This window comes from Anticarsia gemmatalis, chromosome 10 (genome assembly GCF_050436995.1).
Source record: "Anticarsia gemmatalis isolate Benzon Research Colony breed Stoneville strain chromosome 10, ilAntGemm2 primary, whole genome shotgun sequence".
In the NCBI taxonomy this organism is placed as follows: domain Eukaryota; kingdom Metazoa; phylum Arthropoda; class Insecta; order Lepidoptera; family Erebidae; genus Anticarsia; species Anticarsia gemmatalis.
In genome coordinates this window covers 722,079-745,361 of record NC_134754.1, presented here as the reverse complement: position 1 = coordinate 745,361, position 23,283 = coordinate 722,079, and the positions used below count along the sequence as shown (strand labels likewise).

Below are 23,283 nucleotides of genomic sequence, written 5' to 3'. Positions count from 1 at the left end.
CACGCATAAAACAAAACTTATTTCACAAATGATTTATTTTATTAACATTTTCACCTTGAATGTCACTCGTTAGATAAAACAAATAAATGTAGCCTGTATCCTGCAGAACAATGCACAACAATGAGTTCGACTCCCGGTCAAGGCAACGCGTCACTAGAACAGATAAAAATGGACGATTTCCAAGTGATGTATGAACGCTGTAAATATTTAAGGTTATAGGGATTAGATTTATGGTGTCTTATTACCCATTGTTTTAGTGTTACATGACATCATCCCTTTGTTACCCCAAGGGTAGGCTGGGTGTATAGGTACATAAGGCACTAGATTTAGTGCGCAAAAGAGGTATTTATAAAATTCTTCCATTACAGAGTGAAAGACTGATGGACAACGCACAGCCGAAACTACTGAGCGCAGAAAGTTGGCTGTGAAGATTCCTTAATAAGTGCAGAGGACTACTAAGAGAGGATTTTTAAGGGACAAAGCCGCGGGCGGAAAACTAGTTACCTAAAATCGCCTTCTTAATTTAATTCGACTAAATTTTTATAAAAAATTTAAAATAAAAAGCGTTATGAAAATAATTTCGCACTTAATGGTGTTAAGGCTTATCTTAAAAAGTTTTCAAACCGATCTAATTAAGCCTCCAACACAGATGTGCTTATTATTGCGATATTCGTATCGTGTGGTAAGCAGAGCTCTCGATTCTAATCTAACTTGAAGGATGTTCTCATGGGTTGTCGTAACCGAGTAAAAAATAACCCATAAATGGTTTAAATTGCGATAGTGTGTACCACGAACTGGTAATTGAATTGAGTCAAATTGTTTGGTTTTTGTAGCTTAGTAATAAGATTAATTTGTTAACTTAATGAGATTGGCTGCTATTTACGTGAATGCGTAAAAGAACCACAGATTTGCCTTGATTGTATGTAGAGGACATAGATAATACTCGTATGTTAGGTATGTACATATTTTTGCCCGGATTTAATTGTCTAGTCCTTTGTAATTTGTCTTAAGAAACATTATCTTCGCAACTAAATATAAGTAGACTTGATCCCTAATAATAATGGCATTCAGACGACAATATGATATCTGTACTGTATTTTATAATACTCTCATTATCTTTTTTAATCCCGGTATGCTTAAATAGGTAGGCGAGGTGTACCTACTTGCATTTAATATGCCGTGTTTCGCTATTTACATTGTGCTCGTAATTAATAAAGTGAGACCAAACTACGGAAATATTACCCAATTTTCCCGGATCAGATGATTTGGAATCAAACGGAAGACCTAAAGATCAGTAGTTACTACTAAAACTTCAGGTATTTTGTAATATTTATAACCATCAATAAAAAATCCACATTCACACCTTTGAACAAAAGCTAATGAGAATGATAAAATTACACCTTTTTACGAAAACATATACATTATTATATAATAAAAGATTTATTCACATACAGACTATTAAAACATTAATTACAAAGTTTATAAATGATAGTTTCGACATGGCGTGAGAAATGTGTGAAGTTATTAGTGGACAGTGGCAGTGTTGCATTATTTATCATTGTACAGCTGACATGGAGTAACTTTAACACTAAACAGAGCTTGTACTATGGTAACCAAATAACTGATAAACAAACTTATATACTTTTAAATATATTATACATAATATAGATAATCAAAAACCAGGCTCAAAACAGATACTTGTGCCCATCACACAAAGATTTGTCCCGGATGGGATTCGAACACACGCGGCGCTACGGTTATTGTAGCGAGGTGACTGTTTTAACCACTGCGCCAAACGTGCAGTTCTTTTGTTTTTAGTACCTTTAGTTAAATAAATAACTGACGTGCACAGCTTCAGTCGCATAATATTTTTTATCAATTATAGTACGATTTATTTAAGCGGAACCACCATGCTAAGTTTCATCAAGATCGGTTTGAGGATTGGCTTTGCAAACGTAACAATCAAACAGAATGTCTAACTTATGCTTATTATCCTAGCCTTTCTTTCTACTATGTTGGAGTCGATCCAGTCTCACCGGATGCAGCTCCACAATCCAGTTACTCGGGTATCGGAATTATCGATTGGTATACGATACCCCTCCATAAAACTGGTTGTCAGACTTTCAGGCTTGTTAATTAGGGTACAACATCTAAAATAAAGGTTTTGACACAAAATATGTTTACTATTTAAATGTACTTTACGAACTCATTTAACCAACAAATATGTTCATAAGTTCCCACATAAGTAGACACAAACTACACATATAAACATATATTACTAAACAAATAATCCATAGGTCAATATCGCAATTTCCTCGGATCATTTTCTAAAGTAAATAATCAAATAAATTACTGCTACGTTTGAACAAATTACTTTAATGGTGTATGAAAAGACCTTAATTGATTATTAGTTAAACTAACTGCGTCTGTGGTTTGTATAAAACGTGGTTGAGTTTGTGAATTGTGAAGAAGCTTCATGTTCGATTCTCGGATAGAAATTGTGTTGTTAATTTATTTTACTGAACTGCATTTTATTTTCTGAAAGTTTAGTTCGAAATTACTTTTACGTAGAATTTGCCTAATTTATATTTTGGAGATAATATGCGAGAAAAAACCTGCACAAATAGGTATTATTTTACTCTAATTTTGCATTGCACTGCATTGATTACCTCAAAAAAAAGGTAAGTAAAGGTATAATAGTTGTGTATGTCTCCCGCTATTTTCGGCGAGCTTTGTTCTTAAAAAAATCCTTAAAACAAATAATAATTGAATTAAAAAACAATATATCCGCTTAAAACAATCACAATATTACTACCTAAATCACTATTCACATACAAAAAGGCAGTAATTGATAATAATTTAAAGCTAGCAATTGGCTACCATTAAACAGTTTCGGTGGAAGAAACAATAAATCTTTGTGTTTCGATAACATCGTAGTTATCCGTGATCGTACATGCGTGTGCGCTTAAAGAATAAATTATGAGAGTAGACAATACCCTAATATTCTGCCTATTTTATATTTGATTTGATGTGGAAGTAAACTAACTTATATTAAAGGCGAATTTTTGGACATAATAGTCTTCGGTTAAATAAAGGTTTTGTTAAATACTTTTTTCCCATGCCAAATTTATTTAAAACAGTAGCATCGGTTTGATGTCAAGGAGCAACACTTTTATATTTTTTTTAAAATGAATTACGTTAAAGATACTCAGGATGACACATCATGTATATTATATTTAGATAAATTACTTAAGCAAGTATATAGTCAAAAAGACTACTAATGCAATCCTTTTATCTTATTAAACAAATCTTATAAATCGGTAATTCATAAACAGGCCGATGACTGAACGTTGCGACGACGTCGCGTCGGTCGATAAGGTCAACGACAATAAAAAATCAAAATAGAAGTTGTGGCATAAATCAGTGTATTCCACAATTTTTTTTAAATATTTATTATAAAAAATATCTAAACATCTTCTGAGAATATTTGCCTAAAACAATCAACGTCAAATTATAATTATACGAGCAAATGTAGTGTTACAATTTCTGTTGTGTATATATATAAATGTAGTGTTACAATCAACAAACCATACGCAGTGGTTGTCAAATTACTTAAATTAATTAGTGGTACATTCACTTCTCTATTTTTTTTTTTTTTTTATATTTTGGGACAATTCACACACGGTCATTTGATTCCAAACTAAGCAGAGCTTGTACTATGGTAACCAAATAACTGATAAACATACTTATATACTTCTAAATACATACTTATATAGATACATTAACATCCAGGCTCAGAACAAATACTCGTGCTCATCACACAAATATTTGTCCCGGGTGGGATTCGAACCCACCACACGCGGCGCTACGGTTGTTGCGGCGAGGTGACCGCTTAAACCACTGCGCCAAACGTGCAGTTAAAATTAATAAAGATGCTTTTGTAAATGTGACACTGTAATACATATTATTGACGCTGATTGTACAGTCGAGTTCAATAATATATTGGCAATGCCAATGTTTCAAAATATTATCAGCGTTGTAATGATCATAAAGTTCAATACAAACTTTGACATAAATAAAATGTCATCATATATACTGTTCATAAATATGTTGCATTTTCGCTGTCAATAATAAATGACACATGCGACGTTGCCACTGTGATCTATCAATCTGACAACATTGCTTAACATCAGCATTAGTTCATAAATTAGGTTTTTGTAGTCCTAGTCCATTGAAATGTTACAATTTGAGGGCCGAATATTGCATTTCTTAGAGGACGCAATTTTATTTATGGCACATGTAGGGGGGGTCAATAGAAGCTTAACTTGAAGTTTGTGGGGTCGCCACTCTTGTCCCCCGGCCGACATCTTGGAGAAGGGGGTGGAAACACTTTTTTCGCTATATCTCGGAAACTATGCGTCTTACAATAAAATTGTAAAAGCATAATTTGTAGCAAATTATTTTGCCGACAAATATGTTTGATGACTTTTTGCCCTAAAATGACAATTAAAGAAGTTATAAGCAAAAAAGTGAGCGACCCCACAAATTACAAGTTAAGCTTCTATTGAACCCCCCTACATGTTCCATAAATAAAATTGCGTCCTCTAACAAATGTAAAACTCATGTAACATTTCAATGGACTATCCAGGGTATATGCATAGGAAATATTATAGTCAAAGCAGACTAATAAACGTATTTTTTCAAAGCATTTATGAAGTATTTTTAAAAGTAACAACGCAATTATTTTGGGCACGGATCAGCACGCAATGGGTGCCTACAGAGCGACGTCGCCGTCGGGGCAGACCCAAGAAGCGCTGGCGTGACGATCTAGATGCCTTTAATATTAATTGGACACGAATAGCAGGAGATAGAGGGGACTGGAAGAAAATGGGGGAGGCCTTTGCCCAGCAGTGGGACAGTACAGGCTAACAAAAAAAAAACGCAATTATTTTAAAGGTAATATTTTTATTCTATTTTATTATTAACTGAGTTCTAAATTAAAAAAAAAAAATAACTGTACTTCTTAAAACATAACATTTATAGTAAGGTTCCAGGTAGGGTTCTAGTAATAATGTTGTCAGTTTTAAAATCTGGTATATCCACCATTTGCATCAATAACATTTTGAAGACGTTCACGCATTGATGCAGTCATGTTAGAACAGGCGGTGCTACTTCTAAAACCTTCCCAAATCTCATGTACGTGGGCCCTCAAATTGGCTACTGATCTGACCCGCGTGGAATCCCAATTTTGAACCATTAGACCCCATAAATTTTCAATGGGGTTTAGATCAGGGCTTCTTGGCGGAAGTTTAATCAACTGCAAATCTTCTTGTTGAACTATCCACTCCTGGACTCTTCTTGCATTGTGAACAGAACTTCCGTCCTGTATGAATTCAATACGATGACCATCGGGATAAACAATTTTAGCGGTAGGTAGAAATACATCTTTTAAGATGTCTACATAATCGGCACCAGTCATACGACCGGTGACTTCGCATAATTCCATAGGCCCTGCTGAGTTCATCCAACCCCAAAAAGCGCAAGAGATACGCCCACTTCGTCTGTGAGGAAGAATGTTTTCTTCATTGTATCTAGTATTGTCAGTTCGATAAAGTGATATACGCCCATCTTTATCTGACACAAAAACTTTTTCATCCATGAACGCCACGTCATCAAAATTGTGGTTTAAAAATCTGTTTGCGAAATTCAACCGTAACATTTTATGTCGGTCAGTCAGAAGAGGTTTCCGAGCAGGTTGGCGATAATGGAGTCCAGCTTCTTTAAGCCTTCTCCTCACGGTTAACTTTGACACAGATAATTCGGCGGCAAATAATGAAGTATGTATAAATCTTTGGTTCCGCACCCTTGTAATAAGCTGTTCATCTTGTTCTCTACTTGTCTTTCGAGGTCTACCACTAGACACGTGCTTGATTATAGCCCCTTCTTCTTGCCATCTTTTCCACCACAAATCAACTGTATTTCTCTGCGAACAGCAAATAATTTAAAATCAGAACTAGCCTATTCACATAAGTAGCCAGTGAGTACAGAAAGGCAAAATAAATTAGTTCATTAATGTAGTATTTATACTAACCGAAATACCCAACTCTTCCGCCACATGCGAGGATGAATTCCCCTGTTCTTTTAAAGTCACGATAACATGTTTCGTGTGTTCGTCTATTCGATACATAACTAAAGCAACACTTAATGTTTTATTTTAAGAAAATTGTTAAACTTATCAATTCAGAAAAAGGATCCAGTTTAAATGTATTCGGATGCAGGCAGATGTCAAAATTGACAATACATTTTTTTTAATTCAATATTCTAAAAAAGAACAACATTTCAAAAGGATTTTTCCGTAAAGAGGTTGATATATATTTGCACTGAATAAAATGAACAAGAAATTGCGCACAATACTTTGAGTCATTGTCTGTAGCAATATTATTGATATTATGTAGTTACATATTTATGATGTCACAGAATGTAAACATTTTATTGCAAGGCAAAGCTGTTTAGATTTTTATGAAACTTACCGTTGCCTATATATTTTTGATCCATCAACACGGTCACATATTATAGAACTCGACTGTACCTATTCTTAGCTTAAGGTGCAGCGCAGACGGCACACTTTTTGTGTGCGATCGAGTCTGCAGAATATCATGATAGACATTTAAAAAGAAAAATGTGGGATGAAGTGTGCTGTATTGTTTATTCCGCTCCTGTTTGGACATGTATGAGTCTAAAGAAAAAACAAAATACGGTAAGTTTAAGTTTTTAATAGACTTTACCACATTAGTACACAGACTCGATCACACAAAAAGTGTGCCGTCTGCGCTGCACCTTAATGATACCAAAAGATATTATTAAATCTTTTTAGTTTTTAGTGTACTTTGTAAAATAATTTTATACAAAGAGTGACGGTTTACCAAACAACGAACTCATTTTGTTTGTAATTTACAAAAAACGGACATTAATTAATGCATTTCATTAATAGATTCGGTTTATTTACGAAACTCTGCTACGAATAACATTTAGGGAGTTTTAATGCATTGGAAATTTGATGTATTTAGATCATCGCTCCTCTATGAAGTAGCGGAAAATAGCAGAAGTTAATTTATTTTAAACTTTCAACTTTAACTGCCATTTTGTCAGCATTTTAAACACAGTGATCACTCTACCTATACACCGCTGCCCTTATTTTTACTAGGTCTCGAAGATGTGTGTTTTCTACATTGATTAGTTGCTAGCCATATTATGGCCTATACTAGTTTGCAATCAGATGGATGTATGTTCAAAAATCTCTACGTCTCTATAAAACAAAATCGTTTCCCGCTGTCTGTCCCTATGTATCTATACTTATACTTGTATACTTATATACTTATACTTATTATTAATATTATAAAGCTGAAGAGTTTGTTTGTTTGTTTGTTTGTTTGAACGCGCTAATCTCAGGAACTACTGATCCGATTTGAAAAATTCTTTCAGTGTAGATAGCCCATTTATCGAGGAAGGTTATAGGATATATATCATCACGCTACGACCAATAGGAGCAGAGTACGAGTAAAAAATGTCACCATTCTCTCTTATGTGACGCAAGCGAAGTTGCGCGGGTCACCTAGTACTAAGATATTTCTAACTAAGCAACGTACTTTGATGCGGTTTACTTTAATAAATAGAGTTAAAGTGAAGGGTTTACATGTAAAAAGTCTTAAGGTTTTTTGTAAAATACTTAATCTAAGTCAAAGTCAAAGTCAAATATTCTTTATTTCATAAACTTTAACAAGTATTTGAAATCGTTAAAATATTTTTTATCTACCACCGTTTCGGAAAAGCTGTTGCTCGTGAGAAGAAACGGCAAGAAACTCACGGCTTGCTCTTTTTAAATGTCAATATTTCCAAATTAATAACAATGTCATATTAATGAAATATAACAAATTAATAACAATGTCATAATAAATTAATAACAATGTCATAATATCAAATTGTAATACATTATTTTGAAATAGACTTGGTAGAAGCAGCACAGTCCCAAGCTTTGTTATCATCTAAATAATCTTTAATAGTATAATATCCCTTACGACATAAATTACTTTTAACTAATAACTTAAATTTATTGAGACTTAAATTTTGAATTTCACTCGGGATTTAATTGTAGAATCGCACACACTGACCTCTGAAGGATTTATTTATTTTTTGGAGCCTAGTGACTGGGATAACAAGTTTGTCTTTATTGCGTGTATTTATGTTGTGCATGTCACTCTTTTTTTTAAAAAGAGCGATATTTTTATGTACATAAATTAAATTTTCATAAATATATTGACTTGCCACTGTCATTATATTTATTTCCTTGAATTTTTCCCTTAGTGAATGTCTACTTCCTAAGTTATAAATTGCACGAATAGCCCTTTTCTGCAGCACAAAGATGGTTTGGGTGTCGGCAGCATTACCCCAGAGTAGAATTCCATAAGACATGACACTATGGAAGTAACTGAAGTAGACTAACCTAGCTGTTTCAATGTCAGTAAGTTGACGAATTTTTCTGACCGCGTAGGCTGCAGAACTAAGTCTATTCGCCAATTGTGATATATGTGGTCCCCACTGTAACTTACAATCTATTATAATGCCTAAAAATTTAGCATTATCCACAAGGTCCAACACATCTTCCTTCATCTTTACTGCTGTTTTCACTGGTTTGACATTAGGTGTTACAAATTTTATACATTTAGTTTTTTGCTCGTTTAAAAGCAAATTGTTAACATCAAACCAGTGTACCACCTTTGAGATAGCAATGTTCACGTCGTCAAGAGTGGTTTGTTGTCGTTTAAGTTTAAACAATAATGAAGTGTCATCTGCGAACAGTACTATCTCGTGACTATCCTTAACAAGATGTGGTAAATCATTAATATAAACTAGAAACAAAAAAGGACCGAGTATTGAGCCTTGAGGCACCCCCATTTTAACCGCAGATCCCGCAGATCGCTTACCGTTAACCTCGACCCTTTGAATCCTATTATCTAAATACGAGATAAGAAGATTCAGTGCCGAATGTTGTATACCGTAGTGATGTAATTTCCTGATCAATGTTTCATGAGGGACACAGTCGAACGCCTTGGACAAATCACAGAAAATGCCGAGAGCATCGTGTGAGTCCTCCCAGGCGCCGGAGATGTGGTTCACAAGCTCAACACCAAATCTATTTTTTGTGTCATTAAATGAAACATCTACTAAACTCTTGGTTCATTAGAAACCAAACTAAAGGTCGCTTCTGTATGTCTAACATGAATTGATCTATGAAACATTTTGCAAGCGCAAACGCACAGCCATTATTTTACGCGGGAATCTTGTTATTGTCACATTACATTGTAAACCTTTGAACCAAACTGAACTTTAGCTTTACAATTTCAAGGTTTAATTTAAATTGCTTGCGTGTAAAGTTACTCTATGTGTTTAAGTCAAATTGTATTAAAGGATGTAGGTTTATGTCCCACGATTCGCAAGTTACTTTACATCTTGCTATTCAAGGCCTATTTGAGCAAATATTTTAGCTAATTTACGCTTATAGTAAGCGTCTTCTAACTATCAAGATCATTATTATTTTATAACATTACACTTGTTATACCCGAAGGTATAGACAGAATTGTATGGAATAGCATGTTTCCCCGTTAATACTATTAATCCCATGTAATAGTCGAGTTTATGGCCAGTATGCCGGGCACGTTACTAAATTCTAGATACAGTTTATAGAACCTTTCAACGGAAGCTAGAAAAGCCAGTTAGCATTTTGTCCAGCCACGAAATCAAAACTGAGACCTAGGGATTAGCAGTTGCATACGCGACCTCTCAGACCACATGAGCAGTCTCTTGTGTAAGCAGGTATGCCTGTCGTTCTTATGTAGGTATACATGTATATGTTACTGTAAAAGCCCGAACTGTGGCAAATCCTAAGATTTTCCGGTAAAACCTAAGATTTACCAACTCTCAATGGTAAAAGTCCGAGTTTAAAAACTATGTTACGGTATATAAAAAATCCTCCTTCATAATTATGTTTATAACTATTTCACAGTATAGTTATATACTGTGACATAGTTATAAAGAAGGAGTTTTGGGCACAGCGACATGGGTAGGTTAGGTTAGAAGGCTAAGGTGGGAGCGAGCGAAGCGAAGCTCCCACCTTAGCCTTCGTGGTTATTTTTTTTTAACCACCCAGTAGGAGGAGCCCCGCGAAGCGGGGCTCCGGCGACATCTCGACATCATCAAGTGAATATAGGTAAAAGTTCGAAATAAAAGAATTGTTCGGACTTTTACCATTGCGAGTTGGTAAATCTTAGGTTATACCGGAAAATCTTAGGATTTACCACCGGTCGGGCTTTTACAGTAACATATATAAGAAAAAAAAACGTGAAAAACTTTAGTTTCAAGTGAGTGACATTGGTTATTATTTGGCAGTGTTGTAACGTCATCTTGCTTGATGAGAATGTTACGCAGCGGTAATGTTCGTCCGGTAATGTTGCTACATACTTGATGACACGATGGTTCATTGGGCATCGCTGTGTTTTAGACAGATTTATAGGAAACCAGCTGTTTGCTTGGACATATACGTATACAATTTTTTTTTCCAGGAAAATTAGAAGTAAAATGTATATATAAAAGTCCTTCATATTATTTTTTTATTGGTTATGATGACATTTAAAACAGTGCGAGTGTATGACCATGTCTATCGGGCCGTAACTAATCTTCAGGCCGACTTGTAGCCGACTTTAATTTGTATCAATTTTCGTTTTCGTTCTTTTAACTCAGAAGCGGCATGAGTATTATTGGATTTAAAATATTCTTGACTGGATAATACATAACTTCCAGTTTATAATATAAAACCTTTTAGTAACCATTAAAACCTAACCCAAATAACTTCGAGGTGCAAATTAATATTTATAGAATATTTATTACATAAGTAATAGTTAATTGAATCTTCGATAAGATCTACCATTACACATAAATTCATAATAATTGCATATTTATTGGATAAACAAAGTATTTGTGATGCACCGGTAAACATGATTAAATTCAAGACTACAAGAAAATCTATCAAGGCATATTGAACCTTAGCTTAATAACTATAAAATCCGAAATAGTACAATGAAGAGAATAAAAAAGTTGCAGACTGTCAACAGACGCTGTTATCGCTTTTTCGACTTTATTGTGGGTGGTGTAGATATTAAAATGGAATAGTATATCGGTTTGAAAATTTACGATGTATGCGCTGTGTCAATAATGAGTGAAAGTGTAATTTAATTCAGTTTGTTTTCCTTATTTAATTAATTGGTTTTTATGTTTACCTTTGGAAATAAATTAAGTGTTAAAAAACCTACGGAAAATGTAGAAAGAGTTTTTACAATTCTAGCTCTTTCTTTACCCATTTGATCACGCTTTTACATGAACTCCTCTTCCAAATAAAGAAATAAATTGCTGCCTATCTGCAGGGCAAGAGTTTTTTCCTCTAAGAATGAAGAAAGGTTATGCCAGCCACACACGCAACGATCTACGGAAAGGTAAAGTCCGGTTCCCATTGCGAGCGGAGCGGACCCATTGCGAAATATCACTCTATCTTTCTTAATATCACGAATGCATCGCCTGTGCGTTTCGGACATTTCACTGGTCACTGCGGGCTACTGTGTGGCGTGTCAATAAGGTAAGTTGCACCGATTTTGAAATATAACGACGAGCGTGAGTCAATATTACGCATGAGTATCTTTTCACTACTATACAATATGATTATCTTTCTAGGGTTAAAAACCCTGTATTGGTCTCACATACCGTCTTTACTAAACTTGCACGGATAATATCTCCGATATAGCGAGTTTATTTCACTTTGTCCACCTGCGTGGATGGTAAGACATCACAAGATAATTAATATAGTTGGCCTTTACGCACCTGGATAAATTATTTCCAAGATGAACAATAGCTCCACTAATGCTGAAAGATTTCGCCGATCTATACTAATATTATAAAGCTGAAGAGTTTGTTTGTTTGTTTGAACGCGCTAATCACAGGAACTACTGGTCCGATTTGAATATTTCAGTGTTAAATAGCTATTTATCGAAGAAGGGTACAGGCTATATCATCACGCTACAACCAATAGAACCACAGTACCAGTTAAAAATGTTGCAAACACGACGAAAATTTTGACCCATTCTCTCTTATGTGACGCAAGCGAAGTTCAGCGAAGCGCGGGTCAGCTAGTTTTTCATAAGTGAAATGAGGAGTACCTAAGCCCTGGTGTAGCAAAGCTCGGCGCCATCATTCCGTTCTTGCGTCCTAGTGACGGCGCCAGCTCAAAGCAGCTCCACTATCGGGTGGCAGCCAAATGGCAGTAATTGGTCATCAATCGTAATTAGTGACAACAATCATCAATCATCGTCATTACGTCATTTTGTATCAAGTTCTTGTTAATGAGAGGTGTTAGGATGTTCATGCGTTATGGTGATTGGACAGTCTTGTTGAGAACAGCCCACATAATAAATATAATATGCAATATTTCATATTGCATTCTCAAGACATAGCACTATTTTTAACGTTCAAACAATTATTAATTTTCACCCGTAAATGTTTCAATGTTTTACTGCTGGCGGGGCCTCCTTTCGGAGAGGGGCCTTTTGTTAATTACACAGGTCTTATGCGATATGGGATTTTTCTAATATGGTTAAAGCTCGCAAGCATGCAAGGTTTTAGGAATTATTCATTTCCAAATCATTACAAAACCTAAAAACTTGTAATCTTTTTATGTTTTGCCTTTACATACATTTTCCATTTACAGACATTTTTTTCACACATTCTTCCGCTGGCCTCACCATGCATAGAAAACCCTAGTACGAATGAGAAAACATATTCACACCTAAAAGGTAAAGTTCACGTATATTGAATGTTACACCTCAATGTACTAAATGCTTTAAATAAAGACCTTGTTGTGACAACGTTTGGCTAAAATATGAAAGAATGCGTTTAATTACCGACATAATAGGTGTGATATAACAACGAACCCAATTTGTTTTGTCCGTTTAATTGCATTATATGAAAACTCGTTTATTCACGAAGACTTTGAACTTAGGACATTTTGCACTTACTAGATAAATAGTAAAATTATATGAAGTTAAACATAAAAAGTTAAAGTATGTGTATAATAGAATTTAAAAAAACAGTAAGTACATCATTTCGGTAATTTTATTATATACTTATTTTGCAGAATGATGCGCCTGAATAGAAAATGGGTTTTTCATTCCCTTAGCAGTGATTCTCTAACAAACATCAATTTACGTTTTTATTGCTTTATTGTAAATTGAATATTGTATATGTAGGTCAATTACCAATAATTATGCTATCCTATATTCTGAGCATCTAATTTCATAAAACTCTCTATTGGAGTTAGGGTTTCTCATCGAGAAGTCTCGATCCGGGAATTCCCGGGAAATTTGGTCTATGTCGAGACGGGAAAAAATTGGTCGAGTACCCGGAAAGTCGAGAAATATAAGAGAAGCCATAAAATTAGTAGTTTCGAGCTGATTCCTGATTTTATTATTACTAAAATTATATTTTCGTCAACAACCAAGATAATTAGTATTTTAATAAAACATTTTGACTGTTATACCCAGTGGATCTGAATAATATACTACCTAAAAAACCCCAGATATACCTTAAATACAAAAAAAATGTACTTCGACTTTTGATAATTCGGTTCTTTAATATACCCGGTGTCGTATTAAAGTACCCATTTATATGTAAATTGCAAATTTTAAAAGTGCATGTTTGATGGTTTGCCAATTTAAATTTCGTTCTTATATTTTAGTCTAGTTCCCAAATTCCTTAAAAAAAATTTAACTCTGTGAAGAAATTTAAATAAGTGATTGTGATTGTTTTATCTTTAACTTGTGTACGTCATAAAATGCACCCCTTGTCCAAATTTCATGTTTCTAACTTGTATAGTTTAGGATGTGCGATGATAATTATCAGTCATTCAATCAGTCAGTCAGTACAAGTAGTTTTATATGTAGATAGACTAGATAGACAATAAATATTATAATTTTTGAGCTGTTTGACTCATTAACATTCACTAATTGTTGTTAGCGAAAATGTGATTTAATCAATTTTATAATGTTTTCAATATGTATTTAATAGGTTTTATCGAATTCTCGACTTCCCGGGAATTCCCGGGAATAGGGGCTCGAGAAGTCTCGGTTTTCGGGAACAAAAATTAGTCGAGAAATGAGAAACCCTAATTGATGTACATAAATAAATTCAAAACCAAAAAGAGATAGGTTATTAAATAAATTTGATAGGTCTTATAAAATCTAGACGTTGCAAACCTCTAAATTACAGACTGGCCTACTCCTATAAATCAAGCTTAAATAAAATTTGTACTTACAGTGAAAGAAGAACGACAATTGCAGAAGTAAACGCCATTGCGAGGTCCTTTTGGTTCTGCAACTCAACTGGTTCTTAAGGCAAATTAAAAAGGCTTAAATAACTTTTCATATTAAATTGACGTAGGCCTCTGTCAATAATATTAATATAATGTTTGAGAACAAATAAAAAAACATACTTGAGAGAGTGTTTTGACAAGTGATATTGTATACCTTATTTGGAATCATAATCCAGAATATTCTAAATGTATTACTATGTATATTTAAGACGTATAATTTTGTTGAAAATAATGTTTTTTTTTGTTTCAGCTTTGCCTTTCTTCCAAGCTATGTTAGAGTCAGTTTCCCGTCTCAACAGATGCAACTGAATACTAGTGTTTTATATGGAGCTACTGCTTATCTGACCTCTACAACTCAGGTACCTGAGTTATAACACCAGGGTATCCCCTTCGGTAAGACTGGTGGTCAGACTTTCAAGCTTCTGACTACTGTTTAACGATTGTCAAAGATCTCCGAAAATGACACCCGCGACCCACAATTTAACGTGCCTTCCGAAACACGGAGGAACTCGATATATATAAGATGGTCGTCAGATTTGATCTGATCTCTGCAAATTTTACACAACACATGCACAACACATAATTCAGTCACTGCGCGATCCATTACACTTTACTCTGCCAAGCTCCGCATTTATGAAAATGCATCCTTAAGCACAACACCCATTATCATCACGGCAAAGTAAGGCAAGAATGAAAATACACTTTGGCATATTTCATAAGTCTTTCGGCAGTCTTCAGAATGTAGTCTATCACAACCGTGTAAAGAACGGTTTACGCGAAATTCTGGTCCGGCTCCATCCGCTTAAAATATGGGTTTTTAAAACATTTAAGGCTTTACTTATAAAAAAGTTTTTGTAAAATTATTTTTCAGCTATCTTTACTCTTCATCAAAATCTACAGTAATTCGTAAAGCCCGAACCTCCACTCTTACAGTTACTGTTGGATCTTTCCAGTCTCTCGCTTTTACAATATTTGTCTAGATTATTTATTTAGGTAGTTTTTAATATTGAAACAAACACAGCCAGCTGAACACATTACACTGAGTAAACTGCAAGTCATTATTATAAAATTGCATAACTTTATGCAACTGACTCGGACGACGGCCATTAAAAAGAACAGCGCACACTTTTAATTTTCTTTATTTCATTTCGAAAGAAACTCCGCACCGAGAATTGCTTTTGTGTTGCTGGAACTTTTACAAACATACAAACAACGGACACAGAGTACAACCGGAGCTGAAACTATTATTTGCGGAACTCACAAATTATTGTCCCGTGTGGGAATCGAACTCACGATCTCCCGACGCAATGGTAGCGGTATAGCAGCATTTAATATTTAAAAGACTCCAGGTCTGAGACTAACCTTGCCGCATGTCCTTTGTACCTAATAAAATCTTCATAGCTTCAAAACTGCCTGTACGACTTTCTCAAGTTATTTAAAATAGTCAAACACATCATGTATCTATAAAGATATTCCTTATGTTCCGAATAAATTGTTTCAAACACAATAAAACCCGGGTGTTTTAACAAGCCTTATAATAAAATCAACAATATCGATTCAAAATTCGTCACATTTTGCAACGGATATTAGCACATATATTATTCTTTTGTTCTCAAAATCAATTGAAATGGTAATAAGACCACATTACCTAACGAAAATGTTTCAAAGTACACAATTTTGAATTACTTTTGTGTGTTGTAAAAACATCATTAAAGTGATTATATTAATATGTTAATTAGTACTTTACACGTGGATAATATGGGCCATGTTATTGATAGTGGAGGTCATGTGTAGAAAGGCTTACATTATGTAACTACAACTGGCACAATGCCTGGTTGCACAGGTATCAGCTTCTAGAAAAAATCACCAGTCTTTGTTACCTATCCTATTTTTTGGCTTTGGGGACGTAACCTTGAAAAATACCTCTCTGGTCTAGGTAGTGGTATGTGCAACGCTGATCATGAGCTAAAGTAGCACTTTATACTTGAGTTATTGTTTTTTTTATATTCCCAACAATAGCTTTGCGTTTGCTAACGTGTCTGATGTATAACAGTAATCTCGTCATTTATTACATGGGATTAACATTATAATTGACGAAACGTGGGTGCATTTGGTACACCTTTATCAATACTTCCTTGAAAAAGAGACGTGAATAACAATGTTATGAATACAAATAATAAGAATACCACTTTTCCAGCAGACGAGAAGCAGTACCCTAAAATTCTGCTCACTGACAATTACGCTTTTATTTCGTAGAGGTAAACTAAATCAATCATCAGCAGACATCTTGGAAAATTTGTTCCCAACTTCACACATATCATAGTGGCATCATCAATTAACTAAATATCGACAGACATCAGCGTTGACGTGCATTGTTCTATAATTACGCTTTTTGTTGTTATTATAACATATTGAAGATACCCGTGACCTTGGGCCAAGGTGGAAGGTCAACAGGGCTGACCTCTGACCCTAATTGCTGTTGGATCCGTAGTGTAATTATGATGGAGACTAGTTTAGGGGGTTAAGGTTTTGAAGGTACGATGATGTCATAGTGTGACACTACTAATTGCCCTACGCGGACTACTGGTGAACTATGTTTCATTCTCTTACTTTATTCGCTTAGGGTTAGATTAATTAACAAAATAAGCCACTGATCAATCTAGGGTCTTGCTATTTGCATATTTTAGAAAGCTCTATGATTTTCCTCTATATCCAAAAGTTATAGCCAGTTCAAGATCTTTAATGGCTAAACTACTGAAATGGTTTTGATGAAATCTGGCGTGGTGATGAAATTGGTTATGTTAGACCACTTTGATTTGTTAATTTACGTAAATATAGTTGATGCATGTCGCATGGGCTATATTTTTGTCTAAAAATGAATCCCATGTATTTATTTTTTCCTTTGCCCAAATTACTCTTCAAGGGGTTGCCAGGGTTGCAAGGGCCACTTAGTTATTTAAATAGTGCAGTAGAATAAGATATAGGTACCTATGCATATAATTATGTATGTAAGCGCGCCCTTTATATAACAATTTAATGTATGCAAAGCTTCTCAACATAGCCTTTATAATTACGAGGATGTACGAGCCTATGAGTAGATATAATTGTACATAATTATTTTATAACATACAATAATTATGACTTCGTGTTGTCTTCTTATGTAATAACCCTTCCTTGTAACATTGTTTGTTTGATGCTTAAGAGTATATTTTTTTATTAAAACTTCACGCTTGTTATATCCAAAGGCGTGACCAGCATTGTCATACATTACACGTACTCGCTTGGTCCGTCCTGTGCCCAGTTTTAGTTAGTCCGTTTAGTGTGTCTATAGTGCGATCGGACTATAGACTAAACTAAACTAAGAAGTCAGGTCCAGATAAGAGAATAAATGGTTTTAACTTATGTAATAATTAAAAATAATTAATTTCAGTATTGATGATAACAAAAATATTATAATAGGTATTAGGTACAAGGCCATAAAATAACAGATTTATTGTTAGTTAAAATATTATTTAAAATGTATTTTTTGTTTAATTTATTAATCAAGATTTACAAGCAAATATGAAATCCTATCTTCTGTTCCTTTTGATAACAACTATCAATAAAAAAATATTTTGATAATTCCAAACCCTGAATTAGAACTATTCGACTGTAATAAGTTGACATATAGTTATAGATCAGTAAATTCATCACTTTTATCACCGGGGGCGTAGCTCAGATGGTAGAGCGCTCGCTTAGCATGCGAGAGGTACCGGGATCGATACCCGGCGCCTCCAAAACTTTTATTTTTTCACGGTCTAATAACTAACTTCTTTTAAGCAAAATATGTAAAATATACATTTTGTAGCCTTATAACTCTCTTGAAAATCTATTTAAATAAATAAAAATTAGTTACTAAAATGTATGTACGCGCATAACACCCACGGAAATAGTATCAACGGGATGAAAATGTACTATACCCGGACGAAGTCGGGTGAGTTCACTAGTTATAATGTCAAATAATGTACGATCATATCCTTAAAGAAGCTTACCAACAAAACATCTGTAATAAATTTTCGTATAAACTGCTAAGCTATATTTGATGCAGTCTCGACCTCGTACTGACATTGTACCTTGAGTTTTATTCACAGTAAACGCACGAAATGCTCTTTTTATTATCTTATTATTGTATAATACTATATTATTTAATATTATGAAACAGTAATTGGTTTTGAAGAGGCTTGTTTAATATGTATTTTTACTTAAAAGTAATATAATAATAGTATTTTTTCGATATGATGATAGGATTATAGCTTTGAAAGTGAATGTCGGATATACGCCCATTTAGGTCACAAAGATTTTAATCCATGCTGATATTATAAACGCAAAAGTCTGTATGTCATTTACGCTTTTATGGGTAAACTACTGTACCTAATTTTAGTGAGATTTAGTATAAAGATAGTTTTAAACCTATGGTCAAAACATACGTTATTTACTCCTTCATAAAATCTACCTCGGAAACATAATAATTATTAACTCTCACAAAATTGCGTGCCAGAAAATAGCCAAGTCTATCAGTTAGTAAATATTAATCAATGTAACCTAGCAAAAATCTGTATTTTCATTTCAATTGTAATACTATATTGTCACAATTATCTAAGCAAAAGTTTTCGACGAATTGAGAGGCCTCCCCCCATTTTTAAGTCACTTAAAATTAGTATACACCACACTAAACTTACATATAAAATTACCTTCAAAAAACCCCCAATTCAATCATCCTCACGATCACCTGTCAAATTAGTAAGTTAACTCATAATTAGTACTACATTAAGTGATTAAATGCATGTATACCCGGGAGATATGTATGACATTTAACGTGGGAGATTCTACCGAAGGCTGCACTTTAAAAGTCAAGCCATAATGTAGATTAAATATTATGTAGTTCGGTTACAAACCGGTTATTGATTTATGTTATAGAAGATTGGGTAGTTACTTATATGTAGAAGTAATTTGTATTAGACCAATGTAACTTAAGGCATGCTGAAATTGATAATGAATATTAAATTCTACTACTACTAACTACTATTAATAGTATGGTTAGTGGTCAACCTAGTGTCAAAGTTGTTCAAGCCGCCCGAAAGGCCTTTGACGTGGCTTTACTACGATTATCTTAATTGACAACCACCGGGACAGACTTCTTACATGCCCTCCGAAGCACGGTGACGCCCAGTTCAAATACCACTATGCGGTCACCCACCTATGGAATGACCGCTCTAAGGTTTGCTTAACCCGCAGATCGTTTACTTATCGGTAAACGCAACTGGCTACGGCAAGTTTATCTCCTAGATAAACCATATGAACAGTCGAAGTCGCCGTAAACAACGTTACAGACAAACACTTTCGTTTTTATTTTATAAGTATGGATAACTAGCTTATCCGCGCAACTTCGCTTGCGTCACATAAGAGAAAATGGGTCACAATTTTCCCCATTTTTGTAACATTTTTCTTTGCTACTCCGCTCCTAATGACCGTAGCGTGATGTTATATCCGAAGCCTATAGCCTTCCTCGATAAATGGGCTATCCAACACTGAAAAAATTTTTCGAATCGGACAAGTGGTTCCTGAGATTAGAGCGTTCAAACAAACAAACAATCAAACAAACAGGCAAACTCTTCAGCTTTATAATATTAGTATAGATATAAACCATACGAACAGTCGAAGTCATCCTAAGCAACGTGACAGACAAACACTTTCGTTTTTATTTTATAAGTATGGATAATAATATGCTCTAATTCCAACAATAACACAAATATATTAGCTTAAGGAATCTGCACTATTTACATAAATAAAGTTCATCAGAAATGCCACAATCACATGACATAAAGCGTGGGCGAACTACTTAAATTTGGTACAAAATATGTTATAAATAATAACTTTAACACCTACTTACATAACTTCACTTATTAGGTCTAACATTATGAACTAGCTGACCCGCGCACCTTCGCTTGCGTCACATAAGACAGAAAGGGTCATAATTTTCCCCGTTTTAGTAACATTTTTTACTGGTACTCTGCTCCTATTGGTCGTAGTGTGATGATATATAGCCTATAGCCTTCCTCAATAAATATGATATCTAACACTGAAATAATTTTAAAAATCGGACCAGTAGTTCCTGCGATTAGCGCGTTCGACCAAACAAACAAACGAACTCTTCAGCTTTATAATATTAGTATAGATACAAAAATACAGTAGAGCCACGAGAAAAAATAGGCACCTATTTTTGTACTGCAATTTTTACTGCACTGACTGTTGATTCTTTCACATTTTGAATAGCACGTCTTAGTATGAAAATATCAATTTATTTATTGTAAATATTTAACAGTATATACACAAGTATTCTAAACTTTCCTAGAAGTTAATAATCAGCAGTATTTCTAATATATTCATTCTATTCTATTCTATCGTATGGTTAGTGGTCAACCTAGTGTCAAAGTTGTTCAAGCCGCCCGAAAGGCCATTGACATGGCTTAACGACTGTTATCTTAATTGACAACAACCGGGACCTCAGTTTAACACGGAGACGCTCAGTTTTAATACCACTATGCGGTCACCCATCTACAGAATGACCGCGCCAACGGTTGCTTAACCCACAGATCGTTTACTGATCGATCGGTGAGCACAACAGGCTATGAGCGCCTATATATTCATTGATTTCACTGTTGTTTAAAATGTGACACTGTACTGTGTACGTTGTTGAAGAAATCCCTATTGTTCTCTGAAACACATGTTTCAGTTTATACAATCAGACTGGTAATTTTTTAAACGAAAATCATGCATACAATATGTTTAAATTATCATATAAATAATAATATGAACTCATAATTTACGATAACACAATGTAGAAATCAAATCAATACGTAATATTTCAACATTTGAATAGACCACTGTTGTTATATTCTAAACGATTTTTTTATTATGTTAATATATAGTTTTATACATACAATATACCGTTGAATATATTGGACTATATAGCGACCTTGCACTTATTGTCACAGAGGGCACGTGATTATGTATGTATATTATATATAATAATATATATACTTACGAGATATAAAGCTGAAAAGCTTTTTGTTTGTTTGTTTGAACGCGCTAAATAACTGTGTGTATGATTTAATATTGTTTTAGATATTTTTTATATGAATCTCGAATAAAAGTCACCCGTTACCAATCCTTATCCAATGATTGCAACCATTTTTTAATTCCTTATTGCCCGTACAATATCACTTAAATGTGAAAATTAATCTTTGTCTGTCCGTGTGTTAAACTTTTACAACAAAACTGATTTACTTTTGGAAAAGTGATAGATAAAATTTAAGAAACAAGTACGTAAAAAGATATTAAAAAATCTCGGAGGAAAAGGAAAATAAACGCCGATTTAAAAATTGTGCAAAAAGGGGAGGAGCTTCAATTCATTTTGTAATCCATGTTACGCAAGCTATAATTACTTGTATTGTACTTTAAACAGAGGGCGATGATTAATAACGTATGATTAAGATGTATGTAAGAGCCCTTTATCTCATAAAAATATGCCCGAGGCGTGTGAATACTCATCCGCCCATCTTGAAGGATTAACGCAATGTGTTAGATAAAATGTTGCTAATCTTGTTAAAAATGATACAGAAATAGAAAAACGGGTCTATTGCGTGATATTTGAGCTTTAGTATGTTTTTCGGTCAATTCTTTCATTTCTGAAACCCTTTTCCCTTATCTATGTTTAATTAAAGATTTACGAGTTGCTTCCTCATTTTCTCATCAAGTTAATAGACGATTTGTCGCCACACTTATCCCCCAAGAAACAAACAAGTATGGCGACCCCACAAGCTTGAAGTTACTTCTGCAGACCCTTTTACGCGTAAAAAATAAAATTGCGTCTTCCGAAAAATGCAACTAAGGTCTATAAAATGGACCGAATGTCTACTTGAGCTAGCATTTACGCGTCATAAGTCGCTTCTGTATGTAATTTCCCGTAGACATTTCCATTAAATAAAATTCTTTTACGGGAAAGGCCCAAACGGAGATGGCGGGATGACTTTGACGCGTTCCTGGACGGTTCGCCGGAAGCAGCAAGCGACCGAGGGGACTGGAAATCTAGGGGAGAGGCCTTTGCTCAGCAGCAGCTACATAAAAAGAACTGCTTTGATTTAAAAATGTCATTTTAGCACCAATACAATATTCTTTTTAATAATAACTGTTCGTGAATCACAAAAATACCACAGCAGTCTGATTGTTCTGTCCCTGTCACAGCAAGGTCAGAGCGCTGACGCTTAAGGCTTTGATGGACAGGAGCCATGATCTCGGTGTATTTGGACCTCTACGTGATACTAGTTTAGGGTCCCTTGAGAGAGAAAAAAAAACGGGTCAAATTAGAGTAACATGCGATACCGAAGATGGGTTATGCGAATAGTAAAAAATAATGTGGAGGAACGAGGTGATCATGTTCCGCTGATCCGCTGATCATGAGCCGCTACAATAATATTATTTAATGTCCTTATATCTCATCCTGTATAACAGTTGTTTCAGTAGAGATAATCCAAGAACTTTCCGATATCCTTGCTTTTGACTTTGGTGGATTTTTGGATAGAAGCAGCTTAGCTGGAGATATCTTCCAAGTAGTGGCCGTCCATGATCAGCTTTTCCTTCTGTTTGGGGAGTTGACAACGGTCTTACCAGGTGCCAACATAAAGTCTCAATTTGTTGTCATATTTATGTGCCCTTTATATGGACACAGAATTATTGTCCGTTGTTTAAAGTTACTAAAACTTTTTTAAAATTGTTAA

At 34.4% G+C, this 23,283-nt stretch overlaps 1 protein-coding gene and 1 non-coding gene across 2 annotated transcripts in view; one reads left to right on the top strand and one right to left on the bottom strand.

Annotated features, from left to right (window-relative positions):
- LOC142976006 (juvenile hormone esterase-like) overlaps positions 1 to 14,461 on the bottom strand; it is a 30,550-nt gene extending 16,089 nt beyond the window's left edge. The window contains exon 1 of the mRNA XM_076119189.1: positions 14,411 to 14,461. Coding sequence (XP_075975304.1) covers positions 14,411 to 14,448 — 38 coding nt within the window. The 5' untranslated portion in view covers positions 14,449 to 14,461. The remainder of the gene's footprint in view (positions 1 to 14,410) is intronic.
- A 3,709-nt stretch (positions 14,462 to 18,170) lies between these two features.
- Positions 18,171 to 18,243, top strand: TRNAA-AGC (transfer RNA alanine (anticodon AGC)). The gene has a single exon. It is a non-coding gene; the product is annotated as a tRNA-Ala (tRNA).
- The last annotated feature ends 5,040 nt before the right edge of the window (positions 18,244 to 23,283 follow it).